Here is a 27944-nt window from a genome sequence, read left to right on the forward strand (position 1 = left end):
CCCCTATGGGTCATTTGACACAGAGTTCAAGGGCCTGAACCCTTTTCTAAAACACAGGGTTAGGTGTGTCTTGCAAACATTAAAATTCTGTCACTGGAGAGCTGAATGGTGGTTATGAACTATCAGTGCCCTGCTTTCTAAGAGTCCTAGTGAAACAGAGATGAGGCACTGGCTGGCCAGGTAGGGATTTGATTTTATTTGTTATAATGTTGACTTCTCATTGGAGACTTATTTTTGGAGATTTATTTATTTTTATGTATATGGATAGTTTGCCTGTATATATGTCTGTGTACACATGTGTAAAGTGCTGGTCAAGGCCAGAGAAAATCATTGGACCTAATAGAACTGTAGTTACAGATGACTATGAGCTGTCATGTGAGTGATGGAATTTACACTTAGGTCATTTGAAAGAGTACTCAGTGCTCTTAACCACTGAACCATCTCTCCAGTACCAACTTTATGGTGGACATTAAAAGAGTAAGATAAAATGATTAACTTTTAATTTTTAAACATTATAAACAAATAAGCAAAAGACCTGACCTTAATTTTAAAAGTTTTTCCTTAATGCCATAATTTTATTTTTCCCTTAGTAGACATTTATTCATAGACCATCCATATAGGTAAAAGTAAATAGGATGAAACTGGTTTTAATATTGAATCCTGACACTTTATAACAGCTGTAGAGATACTACTTAATTTCATAGATTATCAATTGTCTTAATGGTAAATAAGGAATGCTATTATCTATTTTATATATATACTACCACACTTATATGCTCACAAGTTACACACATACCGGTTCCTTATTATATGTTGTAGCATCTAATATATTTAGAAAGTGATTGTGCTATTAAGTCTTACATGCAGTTCTCAGGGGCTAGGCTTGTCAGGTGAGCTGCTGAAAAGAGGAGGAGATGAACAATAAGAAGCTGTAGTTGGTAGAGGTTAGAAACATCTCTAAGAGCTTGAAATTCAAAGAAAAATATTTAAAAGTATTGTGTTCATATTAGAAAAGATTCAAATAAAAACTTCAAACAGATTTTTCACTAACACAAGCCATGAACTTAAACAATCTATGACCTTTCAACTTTTGATGATGTTTGTGTTTCAACCAAGTCATGGCAACCCTAAATAAGAGAAAGACAATGTACGCAAGCTGAAATACAGATATGCAAGAAGTTATTTAAAAAAAAAAAAAGAGTGGCTCATTTGGAATGCAAATCCTGGGGATCACATAAGGAAAACACTGGACTGATTGTGTAGAAAAGAGAGTTCATCACTTATCCACACCTGATGCCCTACATAGTACTACAAATTTTCCTCAGATCTCGAGAAGAGCAAAAGTTCCGTTCTAATACCTGCTGCTGCTGCTGCTGATGGCAACATGGCTACCAATCACGCAACTCTGCTAGACATTTCTTCACTTTCTTCACTTAGAAAATACATGTCTTATTTAATTTAGACAACAATACTTCAGCATTGAATACATTATCATCTTTATTTTGTAGATATGGAAAATCTGGCTTGGGAGAGTTGGGCCAGGGCCAGTGGTCCTTGGGCTGAAAGTTAAGACTGGAATGCAATTCTCCGCTACCATTTTCCATCACATACAGTGGCTGCCCCTTAAGCAATTGCTGTCCTAATCAGCATAAACTCCTCAGCTACCAGCAGTGGGTGGCCTCAAGGACCAGACCGCAGTCGCTGGGAATTCTGTTCCCTCAGGCACCAGCTCTCTCAAGGCCAGTTCATAACCCCTCTCTAGAACTCAGGATTCAAAGGTTGCGGTGAAATTCTGCTCGCTCAGAGAGGCTGAAGAGCAAGTAGCTAATCTTTCCTCCTAGCTTGCTGCTCCCAAACACAGCGCATCCTTCTGCTTCATCCCCACTTAAGAACCCTAGTTACACGTGGTTTCACCCTACCACTTTTTTCAGCTTGTGGCTGACTCAGTTAATTTTATTTAATCAAACAAATGTAAAATGTTTTTGCATTGTTAACAAAAGCAGTAGGAAAAAATGTTAATACCTCTTAAAATAATATTCCACAGCACTCTCCAAAACCAAAGTTCTCTGCCTGACACTGCCAGGTACCTTACTCTTCTTTACTATAATTATCTCTGTGTTTATGGTAGCCCTTTCTGCTCCAGTCTTCTCACTAGATCTGCTTGGCATGTGTCTCTCATTGAGTTCACTGAGGAAAGCCCAAAGACTGAGGTGATCCAGGAAAGATAATGACTCGTTATGAATTGCAACTTGATTTGAATTCAGTTTACACCATTGAACTTGATAAACACTTTCTCTGGGACCAAAGTTTGGCTTGCAAATTAGTTTATTTTTCAACAAGATTGTAACACTCAGGCACTGATGTTCTGTCAACAAAGAAAAAGCACCTGCTGTTTAAATTTGTTGAGAAATCAGGGGAACTATGTGCAAACATGTCCATAGGGCAGGACATGGCACATTGCACACATGGAAGTGTGCCAATGCTTGAGGATGGGAGAAAAGATAAGATGACTGATGCATTAGTTTCACAAATGTCACATTGAATAATCCATTCAATTTTCAAAATGGTGCTGCAGCTAGGGTCCATCCGTAAAGAACACTTGCAAAGGACTTGAGTTATGTCACCAGTACCCATACCCGGTGGTTCACAACCACCCGTCACTCCAGCTCCAGAGGAACTGAAGACTGAATTCTACAAGCACTTGCACACACATGCACACCCCTCTAAGGACATATACACATATATAAAAATAAGTCTTGAGAACTACTAAATTTTCAAAACATTAGTTCACAAATATGTAAGACTTAAAAACTGGAATGTGAAGTTTGACATTTCATTAAATTGCCTTAATTCCTCTAGAAGCTGATAAACAAATATTTAATGATTGATGGATGTGCTAGAGCACACCTTTAATCCCAGAACCCAGGAGGCAGAAGCAGGCAGATCTCAGGAAGTCTGATGTCAGTCTGATCTATATGAGTTTCAGGCGATCCACAAGGGTCTATACTGAGACCCTCCCCATTTATATTACTGTGATTCCCATTACTTTATGTGTATGATAGACATGTGTGGGTGCATGCATGCTGTGGCACTGACATGGCAGAGGACAACTTTCATGTGTTACTTCCCCCACTTTCACTGTGGAATCTGAGGACTGCACTCCAGTCATCTGCCTTGAGAGATGGACTTTTACCCAGCGCACCATCTCACTGGCCCTAGATGTTAAGAGTGTTTAGAATCTGTGTTTTTATTATAATGAAATAATACCTGACAGTGGTACAAAGACATTTCAAAGTCTCGGCAACCTCTTTACATTATCTTTCCTACAGGGCATCTCCTAATTTCCAGATAACACTCATGGAGAACAGGACAGAGGCGACAGAGTTCATTCTCCTAGGACTAACCAATGCTCCAGACCTGCAGATCCCTTTGTTTATCATAATCAGCCTTATCTATTTCATCAATGTGGTTGGAAACTTAGGGATGATTGTGCTGATTCTCTGGGACTCACGACTCCACACTCCCATGTACTGTTTCCTTGCTAACCTGTCTCTGGTGGACATCTTTTACTCCTCAGCTGTCACTCCAACAGTTTTGGCTGGACTTCTTGTAGGGAAAAAAGTTGTTTCTCACAATGCTTGTGTGGCTCAGATGTTCATATTCGCAGCCTTTGTCACTACGGAAGATTTCCTTTTGGCTGCAATGGCCTTTGATCGCTATGTAGCAGTGTGCAAACCCCTGCACTACACCACCATCATGACTCCAACTATGTGTGCATGTCTGACCATGGCCTGCTATGCTGGTGGTTTCCTGAATTCCTCCATCCACACTGGCGACACATTCAGGCTTTACTTCTGCAAGTCCAACGTGGTCCATCACTTTTTCTGTGATGTTCCAGCAGTCATGGTTCTCTCCTGCTCTGATAGACATGTCAGTGAGATGGTGCTTGTTTATGGAGCAAGCATTGTTATCTGTTCTGCACTCCTCCTGATTTTGATATCCTACACATTCATCTTCATCACCATCTTCAAGATGCGCTCAGCTGCAGGATACCAGAAAGCTATGTCCACCTGTGTTTCTCACTTTACTGCTGTCTCCATTTTCTATGGGACTCTCATTTTCATGTACTTACAGCCCAGCTCCAGCCACTCCATGGACACTGACAAAACTGTCTCTGTGTTCTACACCATGGTCATCCCCATGCTGAACCCTGTGGTCTACAGCCTGAGGAACAAAGAGGTGAAAAGTGCATTCAAGAAAGTTGTGGAGAAGACAAAATATTCCCTAGGATTTCGAGTGTAGTGTTTTATGGTGCACTGTAATGCAGCTTCAGGGCTCTCAGGTCTTCTCCAGGTACCTAGTGACATTTCCAATCTACACTGATGTTAGGTGGAATACCCTTCTCTTTTAAATGTTTCTATTTTAGAAAAGGGAGTCAGTGATGTAAATGCAATACCTGTTTTAGAATGACTAAAGGGAAGTTTAACACATGTTGGTTATATTTTTCTAAACACTCATAGATCATATTGTTTATTTATCATTTCTACATGCCACTATTAGCATACCTGTAAAACAAGAGACAAAGAAAAGTCCATGAGAAGTGTCTGCTTGTGACCCACATAGCCCACATGGGCACACTTACATATAGGTGTAGAAACATACCTATAGTACAGTGACATCCTGCTAGTGTTCTCTTTCACGGGTGTGTGCGCCCATACTCTGCATGCATACGTGTATAATGTTTGTATGTGTATGAACACATGTGTGTTCAATTGAGTGTGTGTGTGTGTGTGTGTGTGTGTGTGTGTGTGTGTGTGTGTGTGATGGCTGTCTGTCTACCTTATTGACTCAGGATTTCTCAATTAAACCAAGATCTCTTCCATCAGCTTGTCTATCTAGTCAGTTTCCACTGGTGATTCCCTGTTTCCACCCTCCCAGTGCTGGAATTATATACATCATGCCCTCTTGGCGTTTATGCATGTTCTGAGAGTCTAAACTATGCTCTTCATGTTTGCATGGCATTTGGTTTATCCACAGGATCACTTCACCAGCTCTACTGTTAGTTTTAAATAAACGTAATTTAAATAACTTATTGGGCGAATAGAATACCACTTTATGATTGTTTCTCTTCAATTGGGGTATGACTACAAGTGATCCTAATGATGTAGGTATATATTCATATACTTGGTATATTTTACTAAGACAGAGAGAGAGAGAGAGAGAGAGAGAGAGAGAGAGAGAGAGAGAGAGAGAATTTTAAATGAAATAGTATTTCTGTGTGTCTAAGATATTTTATAGAAGCTTAATTTTTGCCTTATACATTTCAAAGGGAAAATTATGTAGAATATAATGAATGTGGAGTAAAATCAAAGGTATTTTTAATTTATTGTACATAACCATCCACATTTCCACTGATCTAAAAGTGCCCTGGTACATTCATGTTTTCCATGTTTTCTCTCTGGAAGTGCTACTGAATGCTCAGTGATGCTCATTTATCCCTAATATGGTTGTATCATCTCTTGTTACTCACACAATCTCTTTCCTCACCCCACTCACACTGATCTCCTTGGTGATCTTCTCAAATACAAGAATGTCTCCACTTCAGTGTGCTTGAGCTTGCTGCTACCCTGCATGGAAGTTTCCTTCACTACATTCAGGTCTCTGCTTAAACAGATTGAGAACCTTCCCTGACTCCTATATAAGACAGTCACTTTCCTTTGCATTTACACTGTCCTTCCACTCTGCCTTGTCCTCACAGTACTCGTCAGTACCTCAACTGCAATCTAAGTCTAAATGAGAGCATTAGCTTGATCTATTTTAATTGCACATTATTGCATGATACTCCAATAGAATTTTGACATACTGTAGATACTCCATACATATTTGCTAAATTAATGAATAAATTAACGAAGTTATGTCCAGCTGTATCATGAAATGTTTGGACCACTGATGAAGCATTGATAACCATAGTATAAACCTTATAAACAGATTTTATTGTATATAGACATGCAGTGTATTTGAAAAGGTACAGACTATTTTCTGAATTGTTAAGGCATTTTGGGTTTTATTCTCACTCTACAATTGCAGGTTCCATTTGTGGGCTACTGGATTATTTTCTAAAAATCCCATTTCAAGTGAATCATCTCATTCTTTTGACTTTTAAAAGAAGAATCATGAATGATTTCTGTCTGCCACTGGCAGATAAAAAACAGCTATTGACCATCCAGCATTGTTCTTTTAGGGAGAGATTTTATGGACTGAATATATGCAAAGGTCTCTATTTGATTTAGTGTGCATATTTATATGTGTATACACACAGCTGTACATGTTTCTGTATCTCATTATCCTGATGATGTTAAGCTAAACACAAACTCATGTTAATATCTGGCTTTAAACCAGCTGTACATTGAATCCACCAGTTACCATTTGTAACTTTCTCCTCTGGTTGCTTAGAAATATGAGAGTCATGATCTCCTATTCATAAATTTATTCATTCATCTTCACTAAATAAATAAATTTAAATAAATAAATTCCATAATTGTTTATTGCCATCTTAATGAAAAATGAATTATGTAAAAAAAGTGTCGCTTTGGATGGGAACACAGAGGAATAATTTTTGTTGTCAATGGAATAATTTCCTTTTTGGATTGTTTATGGATAGCAAGCTTAAATGGTTGATGAGGATGTTCTTGAATCTTGACACTTTAAGAATTTTTAGTTAATGTATTTTGAGCATTAAAATTTAAGTTATAAAATCAAATTATCTTAAAATGTATATTTCATTTTGTCATTATCAGATAGTTGTTTTAATTTGGTTTTCTTGACTGTTCTAGATAGACCTTCTGGTACATTTGAGCAATCTACTTTGTGCCTGATATTACATGAGAGATTTTCATCCTTTCTCTCTTAAGTGTCACATTAACTGTGGGGTTTAAGAACTTTTCATCTTATTAAATTCATATATAGCCTTAGCTATCTTTATCACAAAAGAAAACTTTGACAAGTGCTTAGTCAGTTTAGCAAAATGTTTGCTTTTATTTTCTCTTCATTATAGTAATTTGTTTTATCGTGTGGTTGACCTACATAGTGAAGTACCTTTTCACTCCTGGAATGTCATAGTACTAGTTTGTAACTATGTTTAAACTGTGACATATTTATTTTGTTCACATTTTTTGATAACCATATATGTATATTCAAGAGGGATATTGTCTGTAATTTTCTTTCTTTGATGTTTTGTCCAGCTTTGGTTTCAAGAAATCTTGACTTCACAGAATGAGCTACAAAGTGTTTCCTAGTATTGTTTGTGGTCAAAAGAAAAACTTTAGGAAAACAGAAGTCAGGCTAGCTTTGTTTGAAGTCAGCAAACAGTGGAAACAGCTGAGCAAGGCGATGCATGTCTATAATCCCAGCACTGAGAAGGCTAAGGCTGGTCCGGGCTAGAGAGAGACCCTGTCTCAAATCACAAAGAAACAAAAATAATCACAACCAAAACAGCATTAAGTGTTGCTTAACTGAGGGACAAAAAATATGCCAACTGCTTATAATATAATATAATATAAATGAACAATAGAAAAGGTTCTCTGGCCAAAAAGGCAAAACTACAAATGTACCTCAAGTATAAAAATCTAAGTAAAAAGGACCAAAAACAACAATTACATTCCCAAGGGTCTGGTTAAAGCCATCAGCACAAAGGTAACCATATCTGTACAAAGAGGTTTTGTGTTTTTAAGGTCTACTATATGAGAGAATAGCTGACCCTTCAGGAGCTTGGAAAAAATTAATGAAGAGTGATCATGGGAATGGTAACATGAATACACCTTTGACCAAATTGTGAAGGATATCTACTTAAACATTTATTTATTGGCATCTATAAATTACACATTAACTGGAGAAAAAAGGAAATAATGGGTGATAAAAACATTATGGGTACATTTAAACCTTGTATCTTAGATGCAGAAAGAATTTAATTGCTTTTCATTACAAGGATGAAATGACTTACAGGTGCCCTCACGGGGAACATCCCCAGAGAGCTCAATGTCTCCATAATGCCTGGCTAGCTCATATGCACTGCCCTTTGAAGTTAATCCTGCTGATCCACTTTAGAAGAGCCAGATGGCAAGATGACCATTTTGGTTATCATTCAGTCATCTCAATGTTGATATTTCCCCACACACTGGTTTTCTTCTGAACTGGAGATTTTGTAGGAAATTTCAGCCATGGTTGAGATAAACACCCAAGATAAAAACTATACTGAACAGGCTCAGAGAAGTGACCAGTTAGCAAGCTCTTCTGTCTGCCTTCTTCCACTTGTGCTCTGCAGACACAACTCTGTGTATTATATGGGAGAGGCAATGCTATAATCTTTCTTTCACAAGTACAGAGGAAGTGAGAGAGCCCTCTATGGACACGGGGAATGCATGGTAATCTCATGGCTGGGGTGTCTGAGTGTCTTTTCTCTGGTTTTTGCTGCTTTAGAAAGTTCATCACCTTTTGCTTATTTCCTGCCAGAGAGCCCCTCTGATGGTACCCACGTGTTTCTCCATGGAAGGACTTCTCATCGCAAACACACTGTTCAGAACTGACTGTCAGTCTTCTTCAAGGAGCAAGGTAAGCTTTTGTATTCATCATCCACTTTTAGTGAAAAGTCCAGCTCACACAAAAGTAGTATTAGCAGAACCCCTATGGGTCATTTGACACAGAGTTCAAGGGCCTGAACCCTTTTCTAAAACACAGGGTTAGGTGTGTCTTGCAAACATTAAAATTCTGTCACTGGAGAGCTGAATGGTGGTTATGAACTATCAGTGCCCTGCTTTCTAAGAGTCCTAGTGAGACAGTAGGGATGAGGCACTGGCTGGTCAGGTAGGGATTTGATTTTATTTAATATCTGTTAATGTCTCATTGGAACTTAAAAAATATAAACTAAAATGATGAGTCTTTAAAGTAAAGAAAGGACTATAACTTAATGAGAAAAAGAATTAGTGTTCATTTTAGTGAACCCCACTTAAATCCCATAATCTCATGTTAAATTTAACCACAGACATTTATCCATAGACCATACATATGAGTAAAAACAATAGCTTTTTGTAAGGATGAAACTACTTAACTATGGAATCATCATTCTTGAAACTAGTTGCAGAAAACTAGAATATCACTTAATTTCACAAACAATGAATGATAAACAAAAAGTGATAATATGTTTTATTCTCATATAAGCACAATTATATGCCAATGCAACCACACACACACACACACACACACACACACACACACACACACACACACACATTTCTTCATTAGGCTTTTGTGGCATTTTTATAATACCTAGTATGTATATGTGGTTGTGTGTATTAAGGTTTGCATAAAGTGTTATTAGCTAGACTTGTCACGTGAGTTGCTGGAAGAGTTTGAAGAAACCTAAGAAGTAGTAGTTGATAGATGCACTTCTCAGGGCTTAAAATTCCAATAAAATGATTTAAAGGTATTGGGTTTATATTAAAAAAGATTCCATCAGAAACTTCAAAAATAGATTTTTCACTAAAATAAGTCATGAGTCTAAATATAATGCACAATCTATGAACTTCCAACTTTTGGTAGTATTTGTGTTTCAATCAAGTTAATGGCAGCCCTAAAGAAGCAAAAGAAGGAAAATGAACTAAAGCTGAAGTAGAGATATGTAAGAAAATCTTAAACAAAAGAGTAGCTCATGTGGGTTACACAGAACAATCCATCCAAAAAGCAGAGCATGAGCAATTGGGGTTCACTGGACTGTGGGTAAACAAGGAGATTGGGAAATGAGATTTCCAGTTGTCAACATTCATCCACATCCGATGCCTTACAAGTTGCCACAAACTTTTCTCAGATCTCAAGAAGGGCAGAATTCCATTCTAATACCTGGTGGTGGTGATGATGATGATGATGATGATGACGACAACGTTGACGACAGCATCATAGCTAGCAATAATGCAACTCTGCTAAACATCAGTGTTTTGTTCATTTAAGATTAAGTTTTCTCCTTTAATTTAGAAAACAATACCTCAACACAGAATACATTATCATCATTTTGTAGATGTAGAAAATCTGGCTTAGGAGAGTGGGGCCAGGGCCAATGGTTCTTAGGCTGCAATATAAATCTGGCCTGCAATTCTCCCAAAGCTCTCTACCTGATGCTGCCTGGTACCCTTCCCTCCTTTGTTATAATGTGTGTTTGTAGAAGGCCCCCTTTGGCTCTGGTCTTCTCACTGGATCTGCTTGGCATGTGTCTCTCACTGAGTTCACTGAGGAAAGCCCAAAGACTGAGGTGATCCAGCAAAGACTAATTATGGCTAATCATGAATTGCAACTGATTTAATCTTAGGTTAGACAACTGAACTTGTTAACTTTTTTTTTTCTGGGGCCAACACTTATCTTGCAAATTAGTTTTATCAACATGTATATAATACTTGGTGTTGCTAGAGTTTTCCTGCCTTGCCCACAGTCAGGACAAATCTCTGTCACCTGCCAGTCCCACAGCCGCTCAGACCCAACCAAGTAAACACAGAGACTTATATTGCTTACAAACTGTATGGCCGTGGCAGGCTTCTTGTTAACTGTTCTTATATCTTAAAGTAACGCATTTCTACAAATCTATACCTTGCCACGTGGCTGGTGGCTTATCGGCGTCTTCACATGCTGCTGGTCATGGCGGCGGCTGCAGCCAGTCCTTCTGCCTTCCTGTCCTTTTATTTCTCCTCTCTGTTAGTCCTGCCTATCCTTCCTGCCTAGCCACAGCCGATCAGGTTTTATTTATTGATCAATCAGAACAACTTGACATACAGACCATCCCCCAGCACAGCCAAGTGCAGACCATCTCAAACACCTGCACTCAGGCCCATGGTCCTAATCATCCTCTATATGGACCTGCTGGGTAACGCCACAAAGAACCCAAGAAGGGCTCCCACAAGACATACAGATCATCCCACAGCAACTTGGCCTTCGGTGTTCTAAAATCTAAGAGAAAAGTAACCATTGCTCAAATTTGGTCAGATATATGGGAGTATATGTGTAAAAGTCTCTAGAGAGCAGTCCTTTGCACGTTTCACATAAAGAAGTCTGTAAATGCATAGAGATGGGAAATGGTGAACTGGCTGACTTACAACCTTCAGAAATGTTAGGATGGGTAATTCATTGAATTTCCAAAGTATCAGCCCACAAATATGTAAGACTTAAAACTGAAGTGATGACCTCTAAAATTACTTCATTCAATTGACTGAAATCCTTTTGACAAAAATTTCTCATTTAGCTTACACTTTACTTATAGAGACTCTTTCATTTTTGTTGGTGTGTGTGTGAATATGGGGTGCACGCGTGCGTGTGTGCATGTGTGCATGCGTGTGTGTGTGTGTGTGTGTGTGTGTGTGTGTGTGTGTGTGTGCATCAGTCAGTGTGTAGGGGCCAGTGGACACCTCTTGAGATTTGGTTCTTTACTTTCACACTGTAAGATGTGAGTATTGAATTCAGGCTATCAGACTTTGTGGCAAGCACTTCAACTAAGTGAGAAATCTCATTGACCCTGGTTACAAAGAAATTTGAAACACTTATTTTTATTATAATGAAATAAGCCCTGCCTTTGGTATCAAGATACATAAATTTCTTGGTAATCTCCTCTGTGCTTAATAAGCTCTCCTTACTTCTCTTTACTATAGGGCATCTCCTGATTCCCAAATAACACTGATGGAGAACAGGACAGAGGTGACAGAGTTCATCCTTCTAGGACTAACCAATGCACCAGACCTGCAGGCTCCTCTCTTTATCATGTTCGTGCTCATTTACTTTATCAACATAGCTGGAAACTTAGGGATGATTGTGCTGATTCTCTGGGACTCACGACTCCACACTCCCATGTACATTTTTCTTGGTAACTTGTCTCTGGTGGACATCATTTATTCCTCAGCTGTCACTCCAACAGTTGTGGCTGGACTTCTTGTAGGAAATCAAGTCATTTCCTACAATGCTTGTGCTGCTCAGATGTTCTTATTTGTAGTCTTTGCTACAGCAGAAAATTTTCTCCTGGCTGCAATGGCCTATGATCGCTATGCAGCAGTGTGCAAACCCCTGCACTACACAACCACTATGACTCCAACTATGTGTGCATGTCTGACCATGGCCTGCTATGCTGGTGGTTTCCTGAATTCCTCCATCCACACTGGTGACACTTTCAGGCTTTACTTCTGCAAGTCCAACGTGGTCCATCACTTTTTTTGTGATGTTCCAGCAGTCATGGTTCTCTCCTGCTCTGATAGACACATCAGTGAAATGGTCCTTCTTTATGGAGCAAGTTTTGTTATTTGTTCTGCACTTGTTGTTATTTTGATATCCTACATATTCATCTTCATCACCATCTTCAAGATGCGCTCAGCTGCAGGATACCAGAAAGCTATGTCCACCTGTGTTTCTCACTTTACTGCTGTCTCCATTTTCTATGGGACTCTCATTTTCATGTACTTACAGCCCAGTTCCAGCCACTCCATGGACACTGACAAAATTGTGTCTGTGTTCTATACTATGATCATCCCCATGCTAAACCCTGTGGTCTACAGCCTGAGGAACAAAGAGGTGAAAAGTGCATTCAAGAAAGTTGTGGAGAAGACAAAATATTCCCTAGGATTTTGAGTTTAGTGTTTTATGGTGTACTGTAATGCAGCTTCAGGACTCTCAGGTCTTCTCCAGGTACCTAGTGACATTTCCAATCTACACTGATGTTAGGTGGAATACCCTTCTCTTTTAAATGTTTCTATTTTAGAAAAGGGAGTCAGTGATGTAAATGCAATACCTGTTTTAGAATGACTAAAGGAAAGTTTAACACATGTTGGTTATATTTTTCTAAACACTCATAGATCATATTGTTTATTTATCATTTCTACATGCCACTATTAGCATACCTGTAAAACAAGAGGCAAAGAAAAGTTCATGAGAAGAAGTGCCTGCTTGTGACCCACATGGGCACACACAGACAGGAATAGAAAAGTATTCAGATATAGCTAGAATATTCCTTTTTGGATGTTTTGTTTTTGTTGACTTTTCTTTCATCTGTGTGGTGTATGTGTTTGTATATATGCATGTTTGCATATATGTGGGCATGTGTGCGGATGATAGTATACCTGTGGAGACCAGAGGATGGGAGTCTTTCTCAATGGTTCTCCACATTATTCATTGTGGCAGGCAAGTGAACACAGACCTGGCAGAATAGCTAATCAAGCTAGCAACCTTTCTCTGGAATTCTACCTCAGTCTTCTGAGTGCTGGTATTATAGATGTGCCCTGTGGTCTCAGTGCTGGTATTACAGATGGGCCCCTATGCTCTCCTGGTGTTTATGAGAATAAACTTCCAACTCTGGTCCTCATGCCTGCATGGCAAGTGATTTATCCTCCTATCCATTCCAGCCCCACTGGTAGTAACCAATAAAAATAAGTTAAGATAATATACTGGGGTATTGGAATATCACTTATGATTGTTTTTCTTTAGTTGAATAACTATTCTAATTCATCTAAGTATGCAGGTTTAAACACGTGTCGATATTTTTGGTGTATTTTATTGAGAGAGAGAGATCTAAAGTATTTTATACAGTTTTAGCTTTTTTTCTTTTTCTTTATTCTTTTTTTCATACAATTCATTTCAACTGCAGCCTCCTTTCCTTCTAGTTCCCCCCACTTTCCCTTTCCTTCAGAGCCACTGCTCTTCTGTTTCCCTTCAGAAAAGGGCAGGCCTCCCAGTGATATCAACCATACATGGCATAACAAGATGCAATAAGACTAGGGATAAACCTTCATATAAGGCTGCATGAGGCAAATCAGTAGGAGGAATGTGGTTCCATGAGCAGGCAAAAGAGTCAGAGACACTCCTAGTTCCACTGTTAGTAGTTCCACAGAAACCTCAAGCTAAACAACCACAGTGTGTATGAAGAGGGTCTAGAGCAACCCATGCAGGCTCCATGTCTGCCACTTCAGTGTTTGTGAAGCCCTATGAACCTTGCTTAGTTGATTCTGCGGGCTATGTTCTCCTGGTGTAATCCACCTCTCTGGCTCCTACAATCCTTCCTCTCCCTCTTACAAAGGGTTCTACAAGCTTTACCTAGTGTTTAGTTATGGGTCTTTGCATCTGCTCCCATCAGTTGCTAGAGGAAGCCTCTCAGATGACAATTGGGCTAGGCACTGATGGATGAGTATAACAGAATATCATTAGGAATCATTTCACTGACTTTTTGTTGTTGTTTTGTTTTGTTTTTGTCAATCATGTTTGGTTCTACTCTTGATCTCTGTGGTGGATTGAAAGAAAATGGCCCCCAACAGGCTCATAGAGAGTGGCATTATTAGGAGGTATGGCCTTATTGGAGTAGGTGTGGCTTTGTTGGAGGAAATATATCACTGGGGGTAGGCTTTGAGGACTTAAATGCTTAAGCCAAGTTTAGTATGACATTCACTTCCTGCTGCCTGTGATTCAGTGTAGAACTCTCAGCTCCTTCTACAGCACCATGTCTGTCTGCATGCCGACATTCTTCCCACCATGATGATACTAGACTAAACCTCTGAAACTGCAAGCCAGCCTCAATTAAATGTTTCCTTTATAAGAGTTGCCATGGTCATAGTGTCTTTTCACAGCAATAAAACCCTAAGTAAGTATCTGAACCATCCTGTTTCTGAATCCTGACCCTGCAGGCTGAATTGGGCATGTGCTTCCTCTTGTGGCTTGGCTTGTTGGCCACACCCACAAGTTCTGAGCCACCACTGCCCCAGCACATGTTGTAGGCAGAACAGATTGTGGGTAGATGGTTTTGTGGCTGGGCTGGTATTCCAATTCCACCACTGAGAGCCTACTGTGGTTACAGAAGATGGCCATTTCAGGCTTCATATCCTCCTTTATGAGGAATCCTTGCTAAGGCCATCCTTATAGTTTCAAGGAAATTTCCACATCACTTCCTAAATACCCATCTATTTCAGTACTCTCTCCCTCTGCTCCTCCCTCCCTCACCTGATCCCTCTTGTTCCTGTCTCTACTCACTTCAAGTCCACCTGCAAAATCTATTCTATATCCCCTTCCCAGGTTAAATTCTCTATTAATGAAGCTAATTTATAGAAATTTGTTATATTATAAATTTCAAAAGGGAAAATTATGCAATGTATAATGAAAGTGGAGTGAGAACAAAGGGATTGTCCATTTATTGTAACTACCCACACATGTACTGCTTTAAAAGTGCCCTGGCACATTCATGTTTTTTATGTATTCTTTCTGTAAGTGCTTCTGCATGCTCAGTGATGCTCATTTATCCCTAATATGGTTGTATCATCTCTTGTTACTCACACAATCTCTCCCCTCACTCTACTCACACTGATCTCCTTGATGATCTTCTCAAATACAAGAATGTCTTCACCTCAGTGTGCTTGAGCTTGCTGCTGCCCTGCATGGAAGTTTCCTTCACTACCTTCAGGTCTCTGCTTAAACAGATTGAGAACCTTCCCTGACTCCTATATAAGGCAGTCACTTTCCTTCGCATTTACACTGTTCTTCCACTCTGCCTTGTCCTCACAGTACTCGTCAGTACCTCAACTGCAATCTAAATCTAAATGAGAGCGTTAGCTTGATCTGTTTTAATTACATGTGCCTGCTTGTTACCCATGCTTGGCACTGCTAATGTGGCCAAGAAGCTGAGACTATATAGGTCATGGACCTAGAAAGAAAGCATTATTAGTCTACTAAAGGAGCACAGCAATAAAATGATTCCTAATGATATATTGCTATACCCATAGATCAGTACCTTGCTCAACCCTCATCAGAAGAGCTTCTTCTTGTAGTAGATGAGAACTTATGGGGACCCACAATTGGACAATGCACAGAGTATGAGAGACTTACAGTGCTTACTCCTAAAGGGGACATCATCAAATCTCTCCTCTCAAGGCTCAGGGATCTATGTAGTGGAGGAGGAATAAAGATTGCAAGAGCCAGAGGTGATTGGTAACTTTCAGACACAACAGACTGAATCAGTACATATAAATCAACAGAGTCTGTGGTGGCATGCACAAGGACTGCACACGTTCAAGTCAGATGAGGTCCCAGCACTGAGAGAAAGGAAGTGGACATGGGCTCCCTACCCCAACAAATAAGCTATCTGCAATTGATACCCACTGTAAGGAAAACATCCATTTTCTTCAATGGAGTCTCATTGGATATATTAACCACTTATCAAGGCGTTCCGTATACCCATTAGTAATTGACCAACACAAAATAAATTCAATGGTATTTTTGTAGACTTTTTGTCTCCTTTTGCTTTGTTTTGAGCATTTTTTCTTATTGGTCTTTTGGTTGTATATTTGAGTCCTGTTTTGGGCTTATGTTGTTTTGTGTGTTGTGCTGAGATGGGAAGAGAACATAAAGTTTGTTAGGTAGAGAGAATCTGGAAAGCATAGGGGTAGGGGAAAACATCATCAAAACATATTGTCTGATTTTTTTTTAAATAAAAAGCAATAAAAATAAAAATTAATGCTTTTTACGCATGTTTTCATAGAGATTGATTTGTGAGATATATGGTTTATATTTGACATTTATATTCTTTGCATATGGATACTCAACTCTGATAGCAGAGTTTGTATTTTCAGCAAACTCTATAATTTTGTCTCAGTCTGTTTGCACCACTATAGCAGAATACCAAAGACAGTAATTTATAATTAACAGAAATTTCTTTCCTCATAGTTCTGGAGGCTGTAAAGTTCAAGATTAAAAAGCCAAAGTCTGGACGGGCTCAGCAGCAGCCCGCTGAGGTAGACGTGCCCAGCGGCGGCAGCCGACAGGGCTATTCAGGCCCGGTGGCAGCCGGCAGAGACATTCAGACCCAGCGGCGGCCCACAGAGGTAGACAGGCCCGGCGGCAGAGACAAGCAGACGCAGGTAGGCCTGTGGCGGCGGCCCGTGGAGGTAGACGGGCCCAGCGGTGGCAGCCAACAGGGCTATTCAGGCCCGGCGGCAGCCGGCAGAGACATTCAGACCCAGCGGCGGCCCACAGAGGTAGACAGGCCCGGCGGCAGAGACAAGCAGACGCAGGTAGGCCTGTGGTGGCGGCCCATGGAGGTAGACGGGCCCAGTGGCGGCAGCCAACAGGGATATTCAGACCCGGCGGCAGCCGACAGGGATATTCAGACCCGGCGGCAGCCGGCAGCGGACGGCAGGGACATTCAGGCCCGGCGGAAGCCGGCAGAGACATTCAGGCCCAGCGGCGGCCCACAGAGGTAGACAGGCCCGGCGGCAGAGACAAGCAGACGCAGGTAGGCCTGCGGCGGCAGCCCGCAGAGGTAGACGGGCCCAGCAGCAGCCCGCTGAGGTAGACGTGCCCAGCGGTGGCAGCTGACAGGGCTATTCAGGCCCGGCGGCAGCCGGCAGAGACATTCAGGCCCGGTGGCGGCCCCCAGAGGCAGACAGACCCAGCGGCAGCTGACAGGGACATATAGGCCCGGTGGCGGACTGCAGAGGTAGACAGGCCCAGGGACGGAGACAAGCAGACGCAGCTTGGAACAGGGACGCCCCTAACCCCAACATCTGGGGAAGAAGCTATCTCCATGGGTCAGAACCAGAACGAATCTGAACACTTCTTCTGAGGACAACCCAGGGCCCAGCTGCTGATCCTGTGAAACCCAACAACTTGGAGGTGTTGGTGAGACTGCCCTGCTCAGCTGAAACCCATCTGGGAGAGGATTCAGATGCCTACAGTTTAAAGTCTGAAGAAACAAGATCAGCTGAGGAGTTGACAAATGAACAAAACGTGACCTGGGAACACAGAAGAAGGCGCTACCCAGACACCAAACCAGATCACCAGAATCATAAGTATATAATTCACCGATCGAAATCAGCTGCCCCTGAAGAAATAGCCCAATAGCACCAATTTAACCAAGAACCACTACTAAACCAAGACTAAGAATTACAACAAGAGAGGCACTCCCAGACACAGACACCACCTGCACCGCACAGAGGAAGAGATGAGTAGACGCCAGTGCAAAAATACAGGCAACAACATAAAGACCTACATGGCAACATCAGAACCTAGTGATTCTACACCTGCAAGACCTAAACATACCATGACAGAAGAAACAGAAGAAATCAACCCTAAAAATGACTTTAAGAAGATGATAGAGGCCCTTAAAGAAGAAATAAAACATTCCCTCAATGAGGAAATAAAAACTTTCCTTAAAGAGGAAATGAAAAACTACCTTAAAGAGGAAATAAAAACTTTCCTTAAAGAGGAAATAAAAAACTCCCTTAAAGAGGAAATAAAAACTTCCCTTAAAGAGGAAATGAAAAACTTCATTAAAGAGGAAATAAAAAACTCCCTTAAAGAAATGGAAGAAAAAAACGAACAAAAAATGGGAAGAAATCAAATCAAGCCAAGAAAAAGCAATTAAACAGATGAAAGAAACATTCCAAGATCTGAAAAATGAATTTGAGACAATAAAGAAAACACATGCTGAGGGAATACTGGAAATAGAAATCCTGACTAAATGAACAGGAACTACAGAAACAAGCATAACCAACCGATTGCAAGAGATGGAACAGAGAATCTCTGACGCTGGAGACACGATAGAGAAAATAGATTTGTCAGTCAAAGAAAACAATAAAGACAAAAAAGTCCTAACACAAAACGTCCAGGAAATTTGGGACACCATGAAAAGACCAAACCTAAGAATAATAGGGATAGAAGAAGGAGAACAATACCAACTCAAAGGCACAGAAAATATATTCAACAAAATCATAGAAGAAAACTTTCCTAACCTAAAGAAAGAAATACCTATGAAGATACAAGAAGCTTACAGAACACCGAATAGGCTGGATCCAAAAAAAAAGACCCCTCGCCACATAATAATCAAAACACTAAACACACAGAATAAAGAAAAAATATTAAGAGCTGCAAAGGAAAAGGACCAAGTAACATATAAAGGCAAACCCATCAGAATAACACCAGACTACTCAATAGAGACTATGAAAGCTAGAAGATCATGGACAAACCTCATGCAGACACTAAGAGACCACGGATGCCAACCCAGACTATTATACCCAGCAAAACTCTCAATCACCATAGGCGGAGTAAACAAAATATTCCAGGATAAAACCAGATTTAATCAATACCTGTCCACAAACCCAGCCCTACAGAAAGCACTAGAAGGGAAAATTCAACCCAAAGAAGTTAAACACATCCATGAAAAATCAAGCAATAGATAATCCTACACCAACATACACCACAGAAGGACAACACAACACAACCAAAAAAATAACAGGAATTAACAATCACTGGTCATTAATATCCATCAATATCAATGGTCTCAACTCACCTATAAAAAGACACTGGCTAACAGAATGGATAAGAAAACAGGACCCATCCATATGCTGCATACAAGAAACACACCTTAACTCCAAAGACAGACACTACCTCCGAGTAAAGGGTTGGGAAAAGGTTTTCCAAGCAAATGGACCTAAGAAACAAGCTGGAGTAGCTATCCTAATATCTAATAAAATAGACTTCAAACTAAAATCAATCAAAAGAGACCAGGATGGACATTACATATTCATCACGGGAAAAATCCACCAAGATGAAGTCTCGATTCTAAACATTTATGCTCCAAATACAAAAGCACCCACATTCATAAAAGAAACACTACTAAAGTTTAAAACGCACATCAAACCCCACACATTAGTAGTGGGAGATTTTAACACACCACTCTCACCAAAAGATAGATCTACCAGACTGAAACTTAACAAAGAAATAAAGGACCTAACAGATGTTATGACTCAAATGGACCTAATAGATATCTACAGAATATTCCATCCTAACACAAAAGAATATACCTTCTTCTCAGCACCCCATGGAACCTTCTCAAAAATTGACCACATGCTTGGACACAAAACAAATCTCAACAGATACAAAGAAATTGGAATAACCTCCTGTATCTTATCAGACCACCATGCCTTAAAGTTAGAACTCAATAACAACAAAAATTATAGAAAACCCACAAACTCATGGAAACTGAATAATGCCCACCTGAAACATCAATGGGTCAAGGAAGAAATAAAAACAGAAATTAAAGAGTTCCTAGAATTCAATGAAAATGAAAGTACAACATACCCAAACTTATGGGACACTATGAAAGCAGTGCTAAGAGGAAAATTCATAGCTCTAAATGCACACATAAAGAAGATGGAGCAATCCCATACCAATGAATTAACAGCACAACTGAAAGCTCTAGAACAAAAAGAAACAAACTCACCCAGAAGAAATAGACGCCAGGAAATAATAAAATTGAGGGCTGAAATCAACGAAATAGAAAACAAGAGAACAATACAAAAAATCAATGAAACAAAGAGTTGGTTCTTTGAAAAAATCAACAAGATAGACAAACCACTAGCCAAATTAACCAAAAGGCAAAGAGAGAGCACCCAAATTCACAAAATCAGAAATGAAAAGGGAGACATAACAACAGACAATGAGGAAATCCAGAGAATCATCAGATCATACTTCAAAAACCTGTACTCCACAAAAATGGAAAACCAGGAAGAAATGGACAATTTTCTGGATAAATACCACATACCAAAATTAAATCAAGACCAGATAAACCATTTAAATAGACCAATAACCCCTAAAGAAATAGAAACAGTCATCAAAAGTCTCCCAACCAAAAAAACCCAGGACCAGATGGTTTCAGTGCAGAATTCTACCAGACTTTCAAAGAAGAACTAATACCAATCCTCTTCAAAGTGTTCCACACAATAGAAACAGAAGGAACACTACCAAACTCTTTTTATGAGGCTACAATTACCCTGATACCCAAACCACACAAAGATGCAACAAAGAAAGAGAACTACAGACCAATCTCCCTCATGAACATTGATGCAAAAATACTCAACAAAATATTGGCAAACCGAATCCAAGAATACATCAAAACAATCATCCATCACGACCAAGTAGGATTCATCCCAGGGATGCAAGGATGGTTCAACATACGGAAATCAGTCAATGTAATACACCATATAAACAAACTGAAAGAAAAAAACCACATGATCATCTCCTTAGATGCTGAAAATGCCTTTGACAAAATCCAACACCCCTTCATGATAAAGGTCTTAGAAAGATTAGCAATACAAGGAACATTTCTAAACATAATAAAAGCAATTTATAGCAAGCCAACAGCAAACATCAAATTAAATGGAGAGAAACTCAAAGCGATACCACTAAATTCAGGAACAAGACAAGGCTGTCCACTCTCCCCATATTTATTCAATATAGTACTAGAAGTTTTAGCTAGAGCAATAAGACAACAAAAGGAGATCAAAGGGATACAAATTGGCAAGGAAGAAGTCAAACTTTCACTATTTGCAGATGATATGATAGTATACATAAGTGACCCCAAAAACTCTACCAGGGAACTTCTACAGCTGATAAACTCCTTCAGTAAAGTGGCAGGATACAAGATCAACTCAAAAAAATCAGTAGCCTCCTATACACAAATGATAAAAGGGCTGAGAAAGAAGTCAGAGAAACATCACCCTTTACAATAGCCACAAATAATATAAAATACCTTGGGATAACACTAACTAAACAAGTGAAAGACCTTTTTGATAAGAACTTTAAATCTCTAAAGAAAGAAATTGAAGAAGATATCAGAAAATGGAAGGATCTCCCATGCTCATGGATAGGTAGGATTAACATAGTAAAAATGGCAATCTTACCAAAAGTAATCTACAGATTCAATGCAATCCCATCAAAATCCCAACACAATTCTTCACAGACTTGGAAAGAAAAATACTCAACTTTATATGGAAAAACAAAAGACCCAGGATAGCTAAAAGAATCCTATACGATAAAGCAACCCTTGGAGGCATCACCATCCCGGACCTCAAACTCTACTATAGAGCTATAGTAATAAAAACAGCTTGGTACTGGTATAAAAACCGACATACGGACCAATGGAATCGAATTGAAGACCTGACGTTAATCCATGCACATATGAACACCTGGTTTTTGACAAAGGAGCCAAAACTATACAATGGAACAAAGAAAGTATCTTCAACAAATGGTGCTGGCATAACTGGATGTCAATATGTAAAAGATTACAAATAGATCCATATCTGTCACCATGCACAAAACTCAAGTCCAAGTGGATCAAAGACCTAAACATAAATCCAGTTACACTAAACTTAATAGAAAAGAAAATAGGAAGCACTCTTGAACGCATTGGCACCGGAGACCATTTCCTAAATAAAACACCGACAGCACAGACCCTGAGCACAACCATTAATAAATGGGACCTCTTGAAACTGAGAAGCTTTTGCAGGGCAAAAGACACAGTCAGTAAGACAAAAAGACAACCAACAGATTGGGAAAAGATCTTCACCAACCCCACATCTGACAGAGGATTGATCTCCACAATATATAAAGAACTCAAGAAACTAGACATCAAAGCACTGAACAGTCCAATTAAAAAATGGGCTAAAGAGCTAAACAGAGAATTCACAAAACAAGAACTACAAATGGCTGAAAGACATCTAAAGAAATGCTCAACATCCTTAATCATCAGAGAAATGCAAATCAAAACGACTCTGAGATACCACCTTACACCTGTCAGAATGGCTACGATCAAAAACACCAATGACAACCAATGTTGGAGAGGATGTGGAGCAAAGGGAACACTCCTCCACTGTTGGTGGGAATGTAAACTTGTACAACCACTGTGGAAATCAGTATGGCGGTTTCTCAGAAAATTAGGAATCAAACTACCTCAAGACCCAGCCATCCCACTCTTGGGCATCTACCCAAGGAATGCTGATTTATACCATAAAGATACATGCTCAGCTATGTTCATAGCAGCACTATTTGTAATAGCCAGAACCTGGAAACAACCTAGATGCCCATCAACGGAAGAATGGATGAAAAAAATGTGGTACATATACACAATGGAGTACTACTCAGCAGAGAAAAACAATGAAAGCATGAAATTTGCAGGCAAATGGATGGAACTAGAAAAAATCATCCTGAGTGAGGTAACCCAAACCCAGAAAGACAGTTATGGTATGTACTCACTCATTGGTGGATTCTAGATATAAAATAAAGAACAATCAGACCACAACCCATAGAACCATAGAGGCTATATAAATAGCATGGAGGTCCCTAGGACGACTGTGGCATATAATAAATTTCAGTTTTACTCAATTATTAAAAAAAATAGCCAAATGAATGGAAACACATGAACTTTGAACTAAAGGCTGAGGGGCTCCCAGCTGGATCAGGCCCTCTGAATAGGTGAGACAGTTGACTGGCTTGATCAGTTTGGGAGGCATCTAGGCAGTGGGACCAAGTCCTGTGCTCATTGCATGAGTTGGCTGTCTGAAACCTGGAACTTATGCAGGGACACTTGGCTTAGTCTGGGAGGAAGGGACTGGACCTCCCTGGACTGAGTCTACCAAGTTGATCACAGTCCTCGGGGGAGGACTTATCCTGGAGGAGGTGGGAATGGAGGGTGGGCTGGGGGTAAGGGGAGGGCGTGGGAGGGGGGAGAATAGGGGAACCCATGGCTGATATGTAGAACTGAATGATATTGTAAAATAAAAAATATATATCCCCCCCCAAAAAAAAAAGAAAGGGAGGAAGTCCCAACCATAAAGGAAAAAAAAAAAAGCCAAAGTCTGGGGAGGGATTTTATCCTGAATCATTCACGGCTGAAAGACAAAGTGGGAGCAAAGAAAATCCCAATGATTTGAATCATTTGAGCTTATAATTCTGTCCCTTAAACAAACAAAGCGAAACAAAAAATCGTTTCTTTGATCCATTTCATTTATTTTCCTTTAAGTTGATATTTTCAAACATCCCATTTTTTAACAGCATGGATTATTTATTCTGCTTGATCTGTTCTGCTGTCACTGTTTTCCATTACATTTTAATTATTGTGTTTCAGCTTCAGATTTGTTTGATTTAAAAATGTTTTTATTTCAGTATGTCTTTACCTATTTTCACTTTGGGCCAATTATTGTATTTCTACCTTATTTGAAGTTTTATTGTTTTCTAAAGGTTCTTCGAACATACTTAAAGCAGACGTTTTGAATTCCTTGTCAGCATCTCACCATCTCACTCTCCTTATAAGTCACTACTGCTTTATTTTGGCTGTGCTGATGGCTTGCTCCCTTGATTGTCCTTCATCATTTGCTGTCTGTAGATTTGAAGAAGAAAAGACTTACTTCAATCTTTAGAAAATGGACTTCTCTGGTAGTGCAAGCCTGTCTGGGGATCTGAACCGCCTGGTGTAGACTCTGCACCTCAGGGTGCCCAGTGACTGTTACAGCACCCTGATGCTGCCATATTCTGAAATTGGTGGTATAATGGATGCAATCTATAGCCACTGAAGATATTGCTATGCTGACGCACACACAAACCCTGGAAGCTTTAGGTCACTGAGGACTGCCTGTTGCTGATATTTTGTTAGGAACAAAAGATTACAGCAGGTGGCCAGCAGTGATGTGAACTGAAGATGATGGTGTCTGCCTCACAGAGACTGAGTTCCCACCTGATGCCAGGGAAGAGTAGACAGTGGAAAGGTGATAAAGACTACTGTAGAGCACCGGAACTGGTTCCTGCATCTGTGATGAGGGACCAATGATACAGTCCTGTCTTCCTCCTTTGCCCTTAAACTTTGGGGCTCCTGGTAATAATTGCTTTACTTTTGGATCATTTTTATTAAAGATATATTTCACTGGGGCTGGAGAGATGGCTCAGTTATTAAGAGCACTTGCTGATCTTACAGAGGACCTAGGTTTAGTTCCCCGCACCCACATGATGGCTCACAATCATCTGTAACTCCAATAAAAGGGTATCTGATATCCTCTTCTGGTCTCCTGCTGGTACCCAGGCACAGCACACACATAGTATACACACACATTTGCACACACACACACACACACACACACACACACACACACACACACACGAAGGCAAAACACTCATAAACAGAAAATAAAAATATAATTTTAAAAATACATATTTTATTTTGCTTTTTGTGTGTATGAGAGGACATAAAGGTACACAAACATATGCACATATGCCTGTTGCTAGAGAATTTCTCTCCAGCTCCTGCCAAACCCCACCAGTCCCAGAGCCTGCCTATAAAGTAAACACACTGACTCTTATATTATTTAAACTGCTTGGCCATTAGCTCAGGCCTACCATTGTCTAGTTCTTACTCTTATACTCAGCCCATTTCTGTTAATCTATATGTTGCCATGTGTTTCATGGCTTTACCTGTTGCCTCTACATGATGCTCCCTGAAAGGCAGCTGGTGTCTTCTTCCCCTGTCTTCCTCTCCTTTTCTTTTCTCCTCTCTGTTAGTCCCACCTATACTTTCTGTCTGGCTACTGGCCAATTAGGGTTTTATTTATACAGAGCAATATCCACAGCACTTCCCCCTTTCTTTTTTTTCAAAAAGGTTTTAACTTTAACATAGTAAAATTACATACCACAAAACAATTATTAAGCAAGAATTACAGTTACAATATTAAAGAAGATATCCTATTTATCTTATATTTGTGAATCTAAGGTTTTATATCTAACCCATCTTTTATCATAACTGAGGAAATTATAACTATCTAGTCTTCAACCACATCAAAGACCTCAGAAGGATATAATAGTAACTGAGAAACGGGAGAAGGATGCAAGCAACTTTTGGGAGTCTTGCAGGGTGGACAGAGACAGCTGGCCGCCTGGACAGTCATCCAAACTTCTCTTGTAAAGTTGGGGCATCTGTCTTCAGCCCACGGGCCTAGAGTCTCTCAGTCATTTTTTTCTGTGTCCTGTAGAATGTCTGGTAGTTTCCTCTGCAAAGCAGGATCCTGAAGGACCATTTTTTCAAGCAAAGTTCAATGGTCACCTTCCTATGGGTTCTGCATGTCCAGTCAGTCAAGCAGTCCAGGCAAGAACAGTTTCTTGCCCAAATGGCTATTTTTGCCAAGGTGAAGATAAACTCCATATGGAGTGTCTTCGATGCCCATCCTCTTTTCTGAAGTAAATCAGTGATGCCAGGAGCAGTCATGTATCACTATCCAGAAAGTCTAAATTTTTAAAACATTTTAAATGCCATATTTTGTAGGTCTTTGAAGTGTTTGAAAATTACCTATCTATCTGAAATATATCTCTGTATTCCTAGAAGACTTAAGTAACATGGCTACAAATATGATTATCATAGATGACTAATTATTAATCTATTTCTTAATTATCCATTACAATTTTAAATGAGTTACATAAACATAATACCTCAAACAAGAATAGAAATATATATACAGTATAACAAAATTAAGTTTAAACTTGTATCAATAAACTAAAATCTATAGCAATGTAAAACATTTTAAACAAGTTGTTACTCTTTAAAAGTAGGTTCATTAATCTACCCTTTCATCATATCATATCTAAACTATCCCCTTTTCTTCTTTAGAAAGAGATTGTATTTATAATCAACCTGATTTAAATAAAAATATTGGTTTTTCTCTGTCCCACACCATATGCCCACAGAGGCCAGAATACGGTGTGAGATTCCCTGGAGCTGGAGCTACAGGTATTGTGAACTGTCTAATATGGGTACTAGGAACCAAATTCAGGACCTCTGCAAGGCAGCGAGGGCTGCTAATCACTGAACGATCTTTTCAGCTCCCCGACTGTCATTTTTGCTTCCACACAGGAAACAATACACACTCTTTCTGTGCCTCTGATTTCACCTAATGTATGTCGGTTCTATCTAGTTTGCTGAAAATGACCAGATTTCATTCTTAATTTTGGTGGAAAAATAGTCCATCATAGGACGTGCAAGATTTTCTCTATTAATTCTCTTGTTAGCAGGCCTCTAAGTTGATTCCATATCTCTACTAATGGGAACAATATTGTAATAAATATGGGAGTGCGGGCATCTCTTTGAAACATTGATTTTTAAATAACTTTTGTATATGTATATCCAAAATGGAATAGCTGCATTGTATCATAGACCCATTTTTAAGTTTTTTTGATGGACCTCTATACTGTTATCACAATGGCTGTATGGATTTACATTTTCACTAACAGTGTATAAGAGTTCTTTCCCCTATACATGTTCACCAGCATTTATCTTTACTTTATTTGATAATAGATGTGATTATAGTAAGAGTCTATATCCCTAGGGTTTTGATTTGCATTTCCCTGACACCCATTCATGTTGAGATTTTTCTGATATTATTGTCCATTGTAGTTCATCTTTCAAGAAATGTCTATTTAGGTCATTTAGCAATTTTTAAAAGTTTTGTTTGGCATCTATTTATTTATTTGTGTATGTGTATGGGCATGTGTGTACCACAACACATGTGTGGAAGTCAGAGGACAACTGGAAGGAGCCGGTTTTCTCCTTCTATCATGTGTGTCCTGGGTGTCTGACTCAGGTCAGCAGGCTTGGAAGCAAGCCCCTCTACCCACTGAGCCACCTCACCAGCCCAACACGTAGTTATTTTTAATTGAACTTTTTGTTGCTAGGTTTTTTGTTTTGTTTGGTTTGGTTTTTGAGACAGGGTTTCTCTGTGTAGCCCTGACTGTTCTGGAACTCTCTCTGTAGAACAGGCTGGCCTCAAACTCACAGAGATCTGCTGGCCTCTGCCTCCTGAGTGTGGGGATTGAAGGCGTGTGCCACCACCACCCTGCCTTGTTGTGAAGTTTTTGTGTCCCTATATATTCTTATTACTTACTGTATTAATGGATTTTAAATGTTTTCTCCAACTCCACATGTGAAACATCGCTCAGATTATTTTTGTTGTTGTTGTGCGTAAGTGCTTTAGTTGGATATGATTTCTTTTGTTTTTATTTTTGTGATCACACACAAAACATTATTATGGATAGTGCTGTTTAAAGTCACTTATATTCTTTCCTCTAATAGTTTAGTT

The 27944-nt window shown here is 39.5% G+C and overlaps 2 protein-coding genes across 2 annotated transcripts; both read left to right on the top strand.

The window, feature by feature from the left end:
- Positions 1-3335: 3335 nt before the first annotated feature.
- LOC114703481 (olfactory receptor 5B3-like) lies at positions 3336-4389 on the top strand. The gene has a single exon (XM_028884327.1). The coding sequence runs from the start codon at positions 3358-3360 to the stop codon at positions 4300-4302; it is 945 nt and encodes a 314-aa protein (XP_028740160.1). The 5' UTR covers positions 3336-3357; the 3' UTR covers positions 4303-4389.
- Positions 4390-11706: 7317 nt separating this feature from the next.
- LOC114703480 (olfactory receptor 5B3-like) lies at positions 11707-12648 on the top strand. Its single transcript, XM_028884326.1, has one exon. The coding sequence runs from the start codon at positions 11710-11712 to the stop codon at positions 12646-12648; it is 939 nt and encodes a 312-aa protein (XP_028740159.1). The 5' UTR covers positions 11707-11709.
- The last annotated feature ends 15296 nt before the right edge of the window (positions 12649-27944 follow it).

This window comes from Peromyscus leucopus, chromosome 1 (assembly GCF_004664715.2).
Source record: "Peromyscus leucopus breed LL Stock chromosome 1, UCI_PerLeu_2.1, whole genome shotgun sequence".
Taxonomy (NCBI): domain Eukaryota; kingdom Metazoa; phylum Chordata; class Mammalia; order Rodentia; family Cricetidae; genus Peromyscus; species Peromyscus leucopus.